Source organism: Drosophila miranda, chromosome XR, assembly GCF_003369915.1.
Source record: "Drosophila miranda strain MSH22 chromosome XR, D.miranda_PacBio2.1, whole genome shotgun sequence".
Classification (NCBI taxonomy): domain Eukaryota; kingdom Metazoa; phylum Arthropoda; class Insecta; order Diptera; family Drosophilidae; genus Drosophila; species Drosophila miranda.
In genome coordinates, this window is record NC_046674.1 from 1,025,524 (window position 1) to 1,038,327 (window position 12,804).

General features: G+C 46.1%; 4 protein-coding genes and 1 long non-coding RNA gene across 7 annotated transcripts; 3 read left to right on the plus strand and 2 right to left on the minus strand.

Moving 5' to 3' along the window:
• Nucleotides 1-18: 18 nt before the first annotated feature.
• On the plus strand, nucleotides 19-1,733 carry LOC108151402. The gene has a single exon (XM_017279990.2). The coding sequence runs from the start codon at nucleotides 87-89 to the stop codon at nucleotides 1,470-1,472; it is 1,386 nt and encodes a 461-aa protein (XP_017135479.1). The 5' UTR covers nucleotides 19-86; the 3' UTR covers nucleotides 1,473-1,733.
• Nucleotides 1,521-2,978, minus strand: LOC108151405 (60S ribosomal protein L10a-2). The gene is made up of 3 exons (XM_017279993.2): nucleotides 2,877-2,978; nucleotides 2,385-2,540; nucleotides 1,521-2,070 (listed from the first exon to the last, which is right to left on the minus strand). Exons 1-3 carry the CDS (start codon nucleotides 2,879-2,881, stop codon nucleotides 1,578-1,580), a joined length of 654 nt encoding a protein of 217 aa, XP_017135482.1. The 5' UTR covers nucleotides 2,882-2,978; the 3' UTR covers nucleotides 1,521-1,577.
• On the plus strand, nucleotides 2,909-3,721 carry LOC117186712. The gene is made up of 3 exons (XR_004471649.1): nucleotides 2,909-3,000; nucleotides 3,069-3,141; nucleotides 3,209-3,721. It is a non-coding gene; the product is annotated as an uncharacterized LOC117186712 (long non-coding RNA).
• A 677-nt stretch (nucleotides 3,722-4,398) lies between these two features.
• LOC108151779 lies at nucleotides 4,399-8,294 on the minus strand. The gene is made up of 10 exons (XM_017280622.2): nucleotides 8,202-8,294; nucleotides 7,771-8,071; nucleotides 7,252-7,714; nucleotides 7,080-7,191; nucleotides 6,889-7,012; nucleotides 6,605-6,831; nucleotides 5,992-6,535; nucleotides 5,545-5,920; nucleotides 4,724-5,495; nucleotides 4,399-4,660 (listed from the first exon to the last, which is right to left on the minus strand). Exons 2-10 carry the CDS (start codon nucleotides 7,810-7,812, stop codon nucleotides 4,429-4,431), a joined length of 2,892 nt encoding a protein of 963 aa, XP_017136111.1. The 5' UTR covers nucleotides 7,813-8,071; nucleotides 8,202-8,294; the 3' UTR covers nucleotides 4,399-4,428.
• LOC108151782 (NADH-cytochrome b5 reductase 3) lies at nucleotides 8,244-12,586 on the plus strand. 3 transcript variants are annotated; one of them, XM_017280626.1, is made up of 5 exons: nucleotides 8,244-8,336; nucleotides 8,404-8,697; nucleotides 10,382-11,035; nucleotides 11,118-11,217; nucleotides 12,131-12,586. In XM_017280626.1, exons 2-5 carry the CDS (start codon nucleotides 8,674-8,676, stop codon nucleotides 12,301-12,303), a joined length of 951 nt encoding a protein of 316 aa, XP_017136115.1. In that variant the 5' UTR covers nucleotides 8,244-8,336; nucleotides 8,404-8,673; the 3' UTR covers nucleotides 12,304-12,586. The 3 variants fall into 3 exon arrangements, with proteins under 3 accessions (XP_017136115.1, XP_033242222.1, XP_017136116.1); XM_033386331.1 differs by lacking the exon at nucleotides 12,131-12,586 and adding an exon at nucleotides 11,795-12,101; XM_017280627.2 differs by lacking the exons at nucleotides 8,244-8,336; nucleotides 8,404-8,697 and adding an exon at nucleotides 9,578-9,734.
• Nucleotides 12,587-12,804: the final 218 nt, after the last annotated feature.

Consider the following 12,804-nt stretch of genomic DNA (forward strand, 5'->3'; position numbering starts at 1 on the left):
CGATATATTTGATTCGTTTACACATGTGAAGCGATATTTCTATTTCGCTATTGCCCATCCCTATTAAAATCAAAGAAAACAACAAAATGGAGAAAGAACTAGATTTAATCAACAGCACTTTAAACAATGCCTTGGCCAAGCTGGTGGAGACTAAAAGGAACCAAAACAAGAATGATGATTGGCAGAATCGCAAGGAGAAGATCGCTAGGCTCATAAGGCTTCACATTCAACATGTGCAGCTAACTCTGATTACACACAGACGTCGGTCGCAGCAGCGGAGCAGGCGCCGTTTTAAGCAGATGCGTTCGTTTTTCATGCAACAAATGATAGAGATACAATCCAACTATATGCAGATGTACGCCATGCTGCGCCTCAAGCGTGCTAGCCTGGAAGACGAGGAGTCCGAGGACAGCGACGCCAACGTGGAGCCTGAAGACAATCAGACCTTCTCTGAGGACATATTTCCGGATCTCAGCGATGAAGAGTTCATTAACAAACTGCACATAACCCGGAGCACCTTTAAAGCGCTTTGCCGGCAGCTAACACCTGCAATGCGCAAGGCCGGCCAGTGCAGCAAAAGGTCACTCGAAATTTCCCTGGACAAATGCGTTGCCTTGGCGCTCTACTATCTGGCCAGTGGCGAGCGCATATCGATCATATCGAATTTGTTTTCCGTACCAAGGCTGAAGACAATCAAGTGCCTGAAACTCTTCTGTAACGCCGTCATGTCCACCTTAGGAAAGGCCCTACGCAAACTGCCACAAACCGAACCAGACTGTGCCAGTGTGATGGTCGGCTTCCAGAAAGAAAGCAACATGCCGGCTGCCCTCGTTGGTATTCTGGGCGTGTGCTCTATCCCTATACGTGCCAGCGGCGGCCCCCAGAACTCTGCTGGTCAATCGGTTATGCGCATGGAGTTTCTCCTAGACGACCGTATGTTCTTCCGCGAACTACGGCTCGACAACGGAAGCAAGGCCTCGCTGGTGCCAATGTTCTCAAAAGCTCCAAACCGACTTACCGAGCTGCCTTATGTACCCATAAATGGGCGTCTAATTTCCCCCTTTGTCTTGGTTCCGCCTCAACAAAATTATCCGCTGCGTCGTTGGCTACTCCAGCGCTACGCGGATCCGATTGCTCCACACGAACACGACTTCAATGAAGTTGCGGAGCGTCTGCAGGAGTTAAGCGACTGTGCCCTGCACCGTCTGATGTCGCGTTGGAACTTTTTCATCCAGCCGCTGGACATCCGTTTCCATACGGCGTCCTGCATTATTACAGCTTCGGCAGTACTGCACAACCTGCTAGAGCAGATTAGCGAGCCGCACATGCTGGAATGGGGCAACGCAGTGGACGTCTCAAAGTTTAAATCAGTCCCACTGCCCGACTGCTGGAAAGATGTCGAAGGCGAGACGGATAAAGGTTTGCGCGTACGCGACTTTCTGGCGCGGACCATAAGTTCCACTGAAATCTAACTTCGCATACAATATTCCGTATTGCAATAAAAATAAATTTAGTTAAGATACATTTAACAAAATGTAGTTCCTCATTTATTATCTGATGTTAAAAAATATGGACATCTAGTAGAGACGCTGGGGTGGGCCCATAGACGACTTGATGTGCAGGGAGCGCACATTCTGCCAGTTCTTCTTCAACAGGGAGACCAGGAAATTGATCGACAAGTTGACGTTCTGGGCAAGCTCGTCACTCTTCATGCCGACGTGTCCGACGGCGACCGACAAACACAGAACCTTCTTCATCTGGAACTTGATGGTGGACTTGACCTCCTCGATCTTGCCAATCATGGACTCCTGATGCGACAGCAGGGCAGGGAACTTGCCGGCCTTGTTCAGACCGGGACCCAGCAGACGTGGAATCTGCTTGATGAGGGACTCGGAAGCCAGGAACGCGTCGTAAGACTTGGCCAGCTTCTTCACAAGTTTCTTGTTCTTGTTCAGCTTCTTCAGGGCTTCGGCATCCATGAACTCAACGCCATTGGCCTTGGCCTCGTCGCAATGCTGCTGATCGCCGAGGATGCACACCTTCATCTTGGGACGGGGGATGTGCTTCAACCTGCAGATCAAAAACAAACGAAAATATTCATCAGTATGCCACTCACACCACACAGACACGAGCCTAGCTCTAATGAGGGGGAATGTTGGGAACGCAGAAAACTTACAAAGCCCACGGGGGAGCACGCGTGTTTTTTTCATTTTAATAACTACAGGGGTCGGTCTCCATTGCTGGAGACCTACTCAATTTGTTTTTAAGACCCTGAGTGCAGGTCCGCCGATCAATGTTACCACATGATCGACTTCCTAACGCTGTGGCACACTACTCGCGGGGAGCAGGCGTACTCACTGGCGCAGGTATTTTAGCCAACGTACTTGACAGTGCCGGAGAAACGCTTGTCCTTCTGGGGATCGTAGTTCTTGAGGCCGATTTGCAACTCCACCGTCTCGAGGAAGCCACGCTTCTTCTTCAGCGAGTTCTCCAGAATTCCACTGACGCCCTCATAGAGCGTGTCACGCGAAACTTTCGATCTGCAACACAAAGTAAATTATTATTAGCGAAAATATTCACAAAACTTTCATAAAAATATGGTCCAGGCCTTGTTTAACTGTCGAAGTATTGTGCAAATGAGTGCAGCTCACATTAATAGCCGCACACGTAGCACAAAATCACATTTAATTTTGCAATCATTTCCAAACTGATATGGACATGGAAAATGGTCTAAAAAGCTGGTTTCTGATTGCCAAATGCATAAAATAGTATGCATTGCATCGTTATCGTACCATCATTTAACGAATTACAGTTAAACCATGTCAAAAACATTAAGGATGCAGAGTATTTTCAAAGATTTATTTTATTCAACTTACGCCATGTCTGCACGTCGGGACGTCCGGTTTACGAAAGAACGTATAAGTAGAGGTGGAGAGGTATCGATGGCACTATCGGCACTATTGATGGTTTGACACTATCGATAGCGTTCGATATTTTTTAGTGAGTGCTTTACACAGTGAAAAAAGCGACCTTAAATAATTGTGCCACATTTGATTATTTTTTACAAGGAAAGGCAATGGAAAACAAAAATACCATTCGAAGTGATGCCACAACAATAAAACGCCACTGCTTTGGATAAAAGTAAATATAAATATATTTAAAAAATATTATAAAACAAAAAAAAACCTATTATCTTCCTATTTTTCAGGTCAACGAAAATTAATTCGATTTAGTCAAAATCCTTATGTTCAAATATTTATGCGTGCCAGCGACGTCTGTAGAATCCGAACGCATGTTCAGCAAGGCTGGATAAATCGTCTCTGATAGAAGGACTCGAATTAGGGGAAAAAATATTAATATGTGGCTTTTAGACTATCGATTCAACAACAATATAGTGTGTCGTATGATGCCAAACCCGAATTTAGCCCACTCAAGCCTTATTTTTAAATAGTTCAACTACTTGATCTTCTTGTAGATTCATGACATTTTTCCTCTGAACCTCATGAAAACCACGATATCTTTCACCTGAACTGCCCTAAAATTTTTAAATGTTTATTATTTTCTGTTAATAGCCTTGGCTAAAACGAATATCTACCCAATTCTAATACGCAATGTAAACACACGAAGATCTAACATACATATGTATGTATGGATTTTCCCACATGCACCATGTATCCCATCATGATCCCATGTATCCCCAAATTAAATATATTCATTTAGACGTTGTTTTTATACCCGATACTCAAAATGAGTATTGGGGTATATTAGATTTGTGGTAAAAGTGGATGTGTGTAACGTCCAGAAGGAATCGTTTCCGACCCCATAAAGTATATATATTCTTGATCAGCATCAATAGCCGAGTCGATTGAGCCCTGTCTGTCTGTCCGTCCCCTTCAGCGCCTAGTGCTCAAAGACTATAAGAGCTAGAGCAACGATGTTTTGGATCCAGACTTCTGTGATATGTCACTGCTACAAAAATATTTCAAAACTTTGCCCCGCCCACTTCCGCCCCCACAAAGGACGAAAATCTGTGGCATCCACAATTTTAAAGATATGAGAAAACCAAAAACGTAGAATTGTAGATAATGACCATATCTATCAGATTGCTGAATCTGGATCAGATCAGATCATTTTTATAGCCAATAGGAACAAATCAATTTGCAGTGGCTACGCAGCGCCCGACGTCACGCTCAGACTGATTTTCTGTCTCTCTCGCACGCACTCTTTGTCGTGTCGTTTAATATTAGCGGCGTCTGCCGGAGGAGAGCCATACTGACTTAGTATCGGGTATAACCATAGAGTTGTGGTGTCCGCAGCAACTCACAACGTTCCCCCTCGTTTTTTATTCAAATAAATGTTACTTTCATTTCATAAGACGGATACCAAAACTATCCATAATTATCTGCATATTTCTTATATTGTAGGAGATTATTTAGCTTTTAAGAGATCCAAATCTTTCATGGACTCGTGTTGCCACAATGTCATGGGGCCCGGCGGTAGTGACATTAGTTTTCCCTCAAAATCTTCACTGGTTGACGCCGCCAAGTGCTCATCCTCGCAACGGTATTTAAACGCACTGATGTGATTTATGAAAGTCTCGAGTTTTGCTCTTTCCTTGGAGCCAGTTGCTACTTTTTTTAAGCCGTAGATGGACCGACCACTGTAAAGAAATTAACGATTCATTAATTTAAAAGTATCATATGGATAATCTTCTGGACCCTACATGTATTGGAAATGCACTTCTTTCAGGCGCATATTCAAAACAATCAGTTGCAGATGCTGCAGCGGCACCAAGCGATTCCGGTAGGAATTGGTTGCCTCCAATCTTCTAACGCTCATATTCTTAAGCAAGAGATTCATTGAATCCTTGAAGATAATCCACCGCAAAACCCAAGCGTCCATGACGGAGGTATGATCATTAATAAGCCGTAGTGAATCGACCACCCATTTATTGGCAGTGTTCTTGTTGCTGAAGCGCAGCTGGATTACGGGCAGACAGTGGGCAAAGCTGCAAATGCGGTGCTCTAACAGATTGCAGACTAGTAATTGAAGCTCTGATTTAAGGACCTGCGGGGCTTTTCGCAGCACATTGTTCTGCAACAGAACCTTCCAAATTCGGTTGTTAGGAAAAACAATTTGATCGCAAGTGATCATTCGACGAAACAGTACGTGCATTTCTTGCATATATCTTTGGGTTAGCTGTTTGCAACTTGCATGCGATCTCCACGTTGTGACTGTCAGACATCTGAGGAGTACGTCATATGTTGCATCGTCCAGATGAAAACTACTCTTCAAGCCTAGGTGCAGTAAGGTAACGGAGCAGAAGAAAAACTTGGTTCGTTTAAATTCCTGTGCAGGCTTGGAGAGTTCACAAACGCAGAAGTCGCGTAACTGCTTGGCCAGCCCGATCAAATCCCTGTCCTTAAGCTTCCCTCTTTGCTGAGCATTATGCAGCCTGATGAGGATGTAGGCCAAGCTTTCCGAGCCAAAGAGACCTACAAAGCAGTATGTTATAACAGGCAATATTAAGTACTATACGCTTACTCAAGTTGTCGTTCTGCTGTGGTCTTTTCAGCAGATTGGTAGCTAAGGTGTCCATAATTTCAGCCAGATGGTCTCTGCTTAGCTTGTTGTTGTTGGCACTTAGAAGGGCGTGCAGACGACGCAAGTACTGGGCAAAGGCTTCCAGCAGTTCTGGATCCTCCCTCTTTGTTGCCTCCGCATCGGTGGCATTAAACTCAGCCTGCAGTTGAGCATATTCATCTTGCAAAGCCTGTGCAGCGGTAATGTATAGCTGACTGTTGCCGGTTGCCTTAACGGAGTATGATAGATTTTTGTAGAGGCCGTAGAATTCCGAATCGCTTAGCGTTTCATCATGTAGAAACATATCCAGGCAGAATGTCTCCAGTGTCAGCAGCAGCTATGCATTAAACAGATACATGTATGTATTATGTCTTGGCCAAAATTATTTATACTGTTCCTGGCACAAACCTCGAGATCATGGGATGCCACAGCCATAAAATCGACGGCACTGTAGACACTGTAGAGCACAGCTCGGGTGCCACTTTGTTGGGACGAAATTAGAGCCGGCCAAACACGCAGAAGTTTGTGCATCTGTTCACGAGATTCCTCCGAAGCGGAATATTCTAACCGATGCAGGTCAAAGAGTACGCATATGCACTGTGCGGCTATAAGGCTCTGTTCGATGAGCACTTCCTCAGCAGTGATCAGATAAACGTAGATGTCAAACCTCTTAGCCGCTGGAAAATGCTGCATGAGCTTCTTTAGATAGCGTGTCAGTTGGACCCTGAACTGCGGAAAGCTGAGATTCCGAGGACGGCTGTACTGACTCTTGATGTACGTCTCCATTATGTGCATACCTATTTCCATTTCAGTGTACTGACGCTGGGCCAATGCCACGTAGAGCTCCGCTGCCATTGAATGAACCGTAGCAAAAGCTCGTGGCAGGCGAATCAACAGCTCCAGGAAGCTTTCGTGGAAGCGCATTGGGAACCGTTCAGCACTGACAATGTGTCTGGAAACGCAATCGTAACGGATCGGTTAATATGAGGAACAACATGTGATTTATGCCACTGCATCTTACCGCTGGAGCGTCAGTATGTACTGGAGCGTGGCCACAAGAAGGGGTTTACATTTACTCGACTTGAACACCTCAAACTGTAAGGCCAGAAATTTATCAGTGATCAGCTCATTGGTAAAATGACGTAGATATAGAGTGCCACATTGATCTTTCTGCTGGTTCTCGGCAAACTGCTTGAGCATACTTTCCAGGAACTCGTAAGCCATTATGTAATTATCGTCCTTCTCCCTCTGAAAGTACGATTGCATTCACGACTGATTGCCGGGACAGACTGGTGCAGAGCTTACCACAATGGTCAAAACATAGTAGACAAAATCCAGTGCGGAGTTCTCCACGCTGCAGAATGTCCCAAAGTGCTCCCGAAACATGTCCAGCATAGGTTTTAGTATAAATCTACTGGTCGCATTGAAGCTGCAATTGACAGAAGGGAATTTTCGATCACAGTCACGAAGATTGTAAGTGCTTTGTGCTCACTCACAACAGCCCATAGCGTGCGTCAATGGTGAGAGTAAGGCAAATATGCTTGAAGCCGTCAAACGCATCGCTATGTGTGGGGAGCAGTTTGGCCAGCCCGCAGAGTATGCTGAAAGCTACAGTAGATTATTTATCAGTTAGCTAGCACCTTTTCGAGTTCCGTGAGAATCACTTACACATTCTGGCCACTGGCTCGTATAAGTACTGGTCATCTGCGGTGGGTTCCTGATGCATAGTGGCGAATATGGAATGCACCACTTTTGTCCATGTGAACACCACTTTTAGATAGCAGGCCAGCAGGTCTGTCATCTCGTCGAAGCGCTTGTCAGTAGGTGTCTGCGACGTATTCCGTTCCTGCTCCAAACCCTTCGCATAGCGGACCAGTAGAGTAGGCAGCTTGTCCAGAAAGGAATCCACGGTAGTCATCACAAAGGGCACGACATCATATATGTAGTTCGAGTTGTCGTTGCGGTATGGATGATCCTGCGTTTTCCGAAACGCCTTAACACTCACTTTGAACTTCAGACCAAGCACCTTGAAGCACTGGCCCACAAACTTATGCGACACCTTCACATGCCAGTTATGTGGATCAGCGAAGATTGCGGCAATAAAGGCGGAGGCGTATTGTCGCGCCACATACTGAAAAAAACGGTTTAGAAATCTATTGGCGATGTCAGTGCACAAACTGAGCTCACCTCAGCACTGGCGCCCGTTAAAATGAAAGGAAAAAAATCCATTTTAAAGAGTTTTTTGTATATTCTGAATTCAGTGCGTCCCGTTAGCCGTTTCAAGTTATCGGCGTCTCGCAAAGCGCAAAGTTGCTTTCGATGATATTAGAGGTCACACTTCAGGCGGAAGATACTGAATAGTGTCATCTCAATTTTTCAGTTTCATTTGAATATATAAGTGGTTAGTTCCTCAATTCCAGACTAGACTGCAAGACAGAGATAGTACGAGACACAACCATACACTCTGTTCTTGATCCAACTGAAATTTCTAAGAATATCGCCCAGCAGATATTATTAATGGTCCTTAAATTTTTCTAAAATCTTTTGCATCGCTATCGAGTAAAACGGCACCGATACAACTTACTTGGACATCGGCAGTCGATACTATCTCGACTTACCTTTTGTAGAGATGTGGCAGCACAAATCAAAATTGAACTTTGCTGCAGCTGGCTGGGATTGTTTTGATTTAGAATCAACTCAGATCAACAAATCTGCCTACTCCAACGCCGGCCCGGTGACAGTCCACAGACAAGGTGAATATTTTATTTATTGGTAGTTATTTTCCTGAAGAAGCTCGGCTAACTAACAAATCACTTTCAGCTGCAGCGCTATTCCAGCAGTATTCGACACAAAGAAGAGCACGGTCGCCCGCTCTCAGAGCGGAGTGCAGACATAAAGAGTGCGTGCAAACAAGACTGCCTTCCCTCGCACGGTACGCCGTTAGTCGCTGCGCCTTGTATTAGCGATAGAAGAACGAACGCCGGCGACGGCTTCAGTGCGAATTTCGAATTATATAATTTATCCAAGAGTGCACCCATTGATTTTCCCACCATCCACTGCGACTGTAAAGACCGTGTCTGACTTCTGGACATGGCGCGTCTCATCGAGAGCAACGTAAGTTACGACACAAGTTGCAGCCCAGCATCGCTTTACATAACTCCGTTCCAAATGTGCGGCATTTCATAATTGTCCGCCACACACCCGCACACCCGCAAAAGCAGATCATTGCTATTCTCGGGACAAATGCCTAGTCGTTTTCATTAGTGTAGATTTCTGGTAAGTGACGTCGCGCCGCTATTTATAGAGATGCTATCGTACGCCTATTCACCTGGTGCATGGTGCTGTGGTAGAAACGGGACATAGCCAACCAATCCCATCACTTCTCCTTCGTCAAGGAGGACTCAATCCAAGCAAGGGATGCCTTGCACTCTCCACTCCGAGACTTCGGGATGTATCCCCAATAGCATCCCCTCTCTCCAAAAGAAGACTCCTTCAGTGCAAAGCCGGTGCATTGCAATGCCAAGGCCAATCAGCTGTTGGAGCTAGCCAGCTAGCACTCTCTACACGCCACCCAAACAAAGAGAGCTTTGCGCTCTTAATCAATGAAAACAAACTTTTGCCTATCTTTGTACTTTACTGTCATTTGCGCTCTTCTCTCTCTTTTTCAGGCTCGCTCTCTTGCTCTTCTACTAAGGTAGTGTACAGTGTACTCACTGTAGATAGTGCAAAGTGTCTGCAAATGAAAATTTCTATCTCATATTTGGTTTGTGATTGGTTTATACATGCCAGCAAAATAATCTGACCTAATTGTGCTCGGTTCGGACCACTTTATCATATAGCCGCCATTCAACTTATATTCCAATCAAAAATGAACTTCTTACTCGCTCTTCACTGTAGCTGAATCGCGGTGACTTGTTATCTCGGTACAAGAAGAGGTAGTGCGAGAGAGGGAGAGAGGATGAGAGGTAAGGCAGTGCCAAGCTACACGCGACGACTTCATTCAAATTTCAGCACTCTGCCGCACGCGTTTTCGTCGTCGCTCAAACGTTTTCGCTTCCTTTCAAGTTTGCTTGCAAGTCAAATCAGAAATTCTACAAAAAAACAAACACAATTTGCATTTATCAAGTGTGCTAGCTATGATGTATTTCGATGTAAGTTGATATAAGGTGGCTGTGACGTCATTGTTTGATACTATTCACGCTCAAGTGTGTGGGGCAGGGGGCCTTAGACCGGCTCGGGAGTTTCAAGGTCAGCCCTAGCTAGTGGAACGACCAAAGTGCGACGCGACAGTGGGTTAAACCAGTAACCTCAATCAGCTGTTGCGTCGCGAAGCTTTGCGGTCACAGGCCGAAAACGATTCGAGATGCGAGTCGAGATTTCATCTTTGTTTTCTCTTATCGCGCCAGGCGTACGCGGTATTTTCCATCTTCCCCCTTGACCTTTAATCAGTACCACTAATTAGTCTGTTCAAAAAAAAAAATGTAACAACAAATACAACCAAGCATTAGTCCAGTCCACCTTTGAGTGTGTCTTAAGCGTCCGCACAATCTCTGATTGTACATTAACACTCAAACGTACAGGAGCAGACAACATTGATATCTTGTTATCTTTGCTTGTTCGACATCACTATGTATGTTTTTTATAGCAAGTGCATTTACAGGAAATCGATAAAACGATAACACACGGCCACCGTTCATACATGAACACACATATGTACATGCATACATGCATGCATACATACTCAAATATTATGTTAGGATAAATACATATACATACTTATTTTACGTTATTCTTGCAGTTTGTGCCAATCGCCGTCGGAGTGGTAGCCGTCGTAGCCGGCGCTCTGATCGTCCACTATTTCCTGAACAAGAAGTCTACTAAGCCGCGCCGGGAGCCGAACCGTACTGCCCGCCTCCGCACCCTGGTGGACCCCAATGACAAGTACCTGCTGCCGCTGGTCGAGAAGGAGGTGCTTAGCGTTGACACACGTCGCTTCCGCTTCGGCCTGCCCTCCAAGCAGCACGTTCTGGGCCTGCCAGTGGGCCAGCACATCCACCTGATTGCGACCATTGACAATGAGCTGATCATCCGTCCCTACACGCCCATCTCGTCTGACGACGACGTCGGCTACGTCGACCTGGTGGTCAAGGTGTACTTCAAGGACACGCATCCCAAGTTCCCCGGCGGCGGCAAGATGACCCAGCATCTGGAAAAAATGGAGCTGGGCGACAAGATCTCGTTCCGCGGACCGTCCGGCCGCCTGCAGTACCTGGGCAACGGCACCTTCTCTATCAAGAAACTGCGCAAGGACCCGCCCAAGGACGTGACCGCCAAGCGGGTCAACATGATTGCCGGCGGCACAGGCATCACTCCCATGTTGCAGCTGGTCCGAGAAGTGCTGAAGCGCAACGACAAGGACAAGACCGAAATGGCCCTGCTGTTTGCCAACCAGGTGAGTGACCCGGCCACTCGAGTGCCACTCGGCTATTCTAATCTTTCTAATCTTTCTAATCTCTCTCCTATCCACCACACAGAGCGAAAAGGATATTCTACTGCGCGGGGAGCTGGACGAACTGGCCCAGAAGCATCCCGGCCAATTCAAGGTCTGGTACACCGTGGACAAGGCGGCCGAAGGTGAGCTGCAGTTAGGGCACACTCCGGACACAGCAGTCATCTCATTTGATCGTTTCATGTTGAGTTTGCTGGCAATTCCAAAGAATTCGTTGTACCGCACCATGACTTCTAGGCATAGAAGCTCTCTGCTATGCGATCTAGCCGTATTTATATTGCCTCATAGATATTACTATTACCTTCACGGCAGGTCTTTCCATAATGGTTGTAAGATCTTGTTAATCACGAGTTTTAAAAATTTTCAAAGGCTGCTATCAGTACCTCTTGGTCAAATATCAAGCCATCGCCTCAAAGAAGATCGAGCAATAACCATTATCATTTTTTGTTGTTGTATCAAGCAATGTTATCTAATAACAAATACCGAATATCACCTGATGGAAACCCTTACTGATAACAACCTTCCGCCGTAGTTTGCCTCATCCGTATTCAAATTCCTCATCCGCATCGGACGCATAGAACATCATTGAAACACACAATCGAGCCATGTCCAAGTCATCTATTATGTTAAGAATTTTGTGTCTGCCCTCGCCACATGCTGCCCTCAAACGGATGCCGCGAACGGCCAACGCCCGGTTCATAGCCTGGTCCTACAACACCGGACACGTGAACGACGAGATGATGGAGAAGCATCTCTACCCTCCCGACGTCGACACGTTGTGCCTGCTGTGCGGTCCGCCGCCCATGGTCAACTATACATGCATACCGGGGCTGGAGCGCCTGGGGCATCGGGCCGAGCACCGGTTTAGCTATTAAGACCAGCTCCATCTAGCATATATATTCCGTCAAAGAGTTTTTGCTTTCGTTTAACAATTGCCAGAGGGAAACTTCGGAGACTGCGCACCGATCGTGCCAGATCCCGGTTGTGTAGACGCCCCGTGGCTAACCCCGTTTCGTTGCTCTCTCTACTCCCGCACAGGCTGGGCCTATAGCAAGGGTTTCATCAACGAGGACATGATCGCCGGACATCTGCTGCCGGCCAGCGACGACACCATCGTGTTGCTCTGCGGCCCACCGCCCATGATCAATTTTGCCTGCAATCCAGCGCTGGACAAGCTCAACTTCCACCCGGACACCCGATTCGTCTACTAGAGGGGAGCGCCCAGCTTCCTTGGAGCCTTCCTGCCAAAATGGCAGGGCTAACTTGCGTTGGAGAAAGAATTTGCATTTCGGTTTTGTCATTTTTCATGTTAACATGTTGCCTAGCACCACCTCATCGAATTCTGCATCCAAGCGCCTGCATCCGGTCCCAGAAGTCGGGATCGTTGCGATCGATGAACCCAAAGCAAATGTGTAACATGTAACACCATCCGTGCTAATTGTTGTAGCTCTTTTTTATTATTTGTGAATAAAAACAAGTGTTAACAAAAGGAAACATCTAAATTTGCATATTACGTGTGCGTGAACAATTTGTTGTCGCTGAACCTTCCGACTTTTGCATTTGCATTTGCATATATATTTTATTTGGGCAATCGCCCATCGAATCCGAATCGATTTCACGCGTGGAAATGACATTTTAGAATCGGTAATTTCGGTTGTGTGTTTCCGTCTACAAATATGGGCAAGATTCAACAATGAGAATCTGCTCTTAAT

What these genes read in the sequence shown, in the direction of transcription:
- LOC108151405 (XM_017279993.2), bottom strand. An exon ending in CGTTTCTCCGGCACTGTCAA is followed by an intron (nt 2,071 to 2,384) that starts GTACGTTGGCTA and finishes TTTGATCTGCAG; the next exon opens with GTTGAAGCACATCCCCCGTC.
- LOC108151779 (XM_017280622.2), bottom strand. Translation starts at nt 7,812, where the DNA reads ATGGATTTTTTTCCTTTCATTTTAACGGGCGCCAGTGCTGAG. An exon ending in TGGCATCCCATGATCTCGAG is followed by an intron (nt 5,921 to 5,991) that starts GTTTGTGCCAGG and finishes TTTAATGCATAG; the next exon opens with CTGCTGCTGACACTGGAGAC. An exon ending in GAAGTGCATTTCCAATACAT is followed by an intron (nt 4,661 to 4,723) that starts GTAGGGTCCAGA and finishes ATTTCTTTACAG; the next exon opens with TGGTCGGTCCATCTACGGCT.
- LOC108151782 (XM_017280626.1), top strand. Translation starts at nt 8,674, where the DNA reads ATGGCGCGTCTCATCGAGAGCAAC. An exon ending in CCCTGCTGTTTGCCAACCAG is followed by an intron (nt 11,036 to 11,117) that starts GTGAGTGACCCG and finishes TCCACCACACAG; the next exon opens with AGCGAAAAGGATATTCTACT. An exon ending in CGTGGACAAGGCGGCCGAAG is followed by an intron (nt 11,218 to 12,130) that starts GTGAGCTGCAGT and finishes ACTCCCGCACAG; the next exon opens with GCTGGGCCTATAGCAAGGGT.
- LOC108151402 (XM_017279990.2), top strand. Translation starts at nt 87, where the DNA reads ATGGAGAAAGAACTAGATTTAATCAACAGCACTTTAAACAATGCCTTG.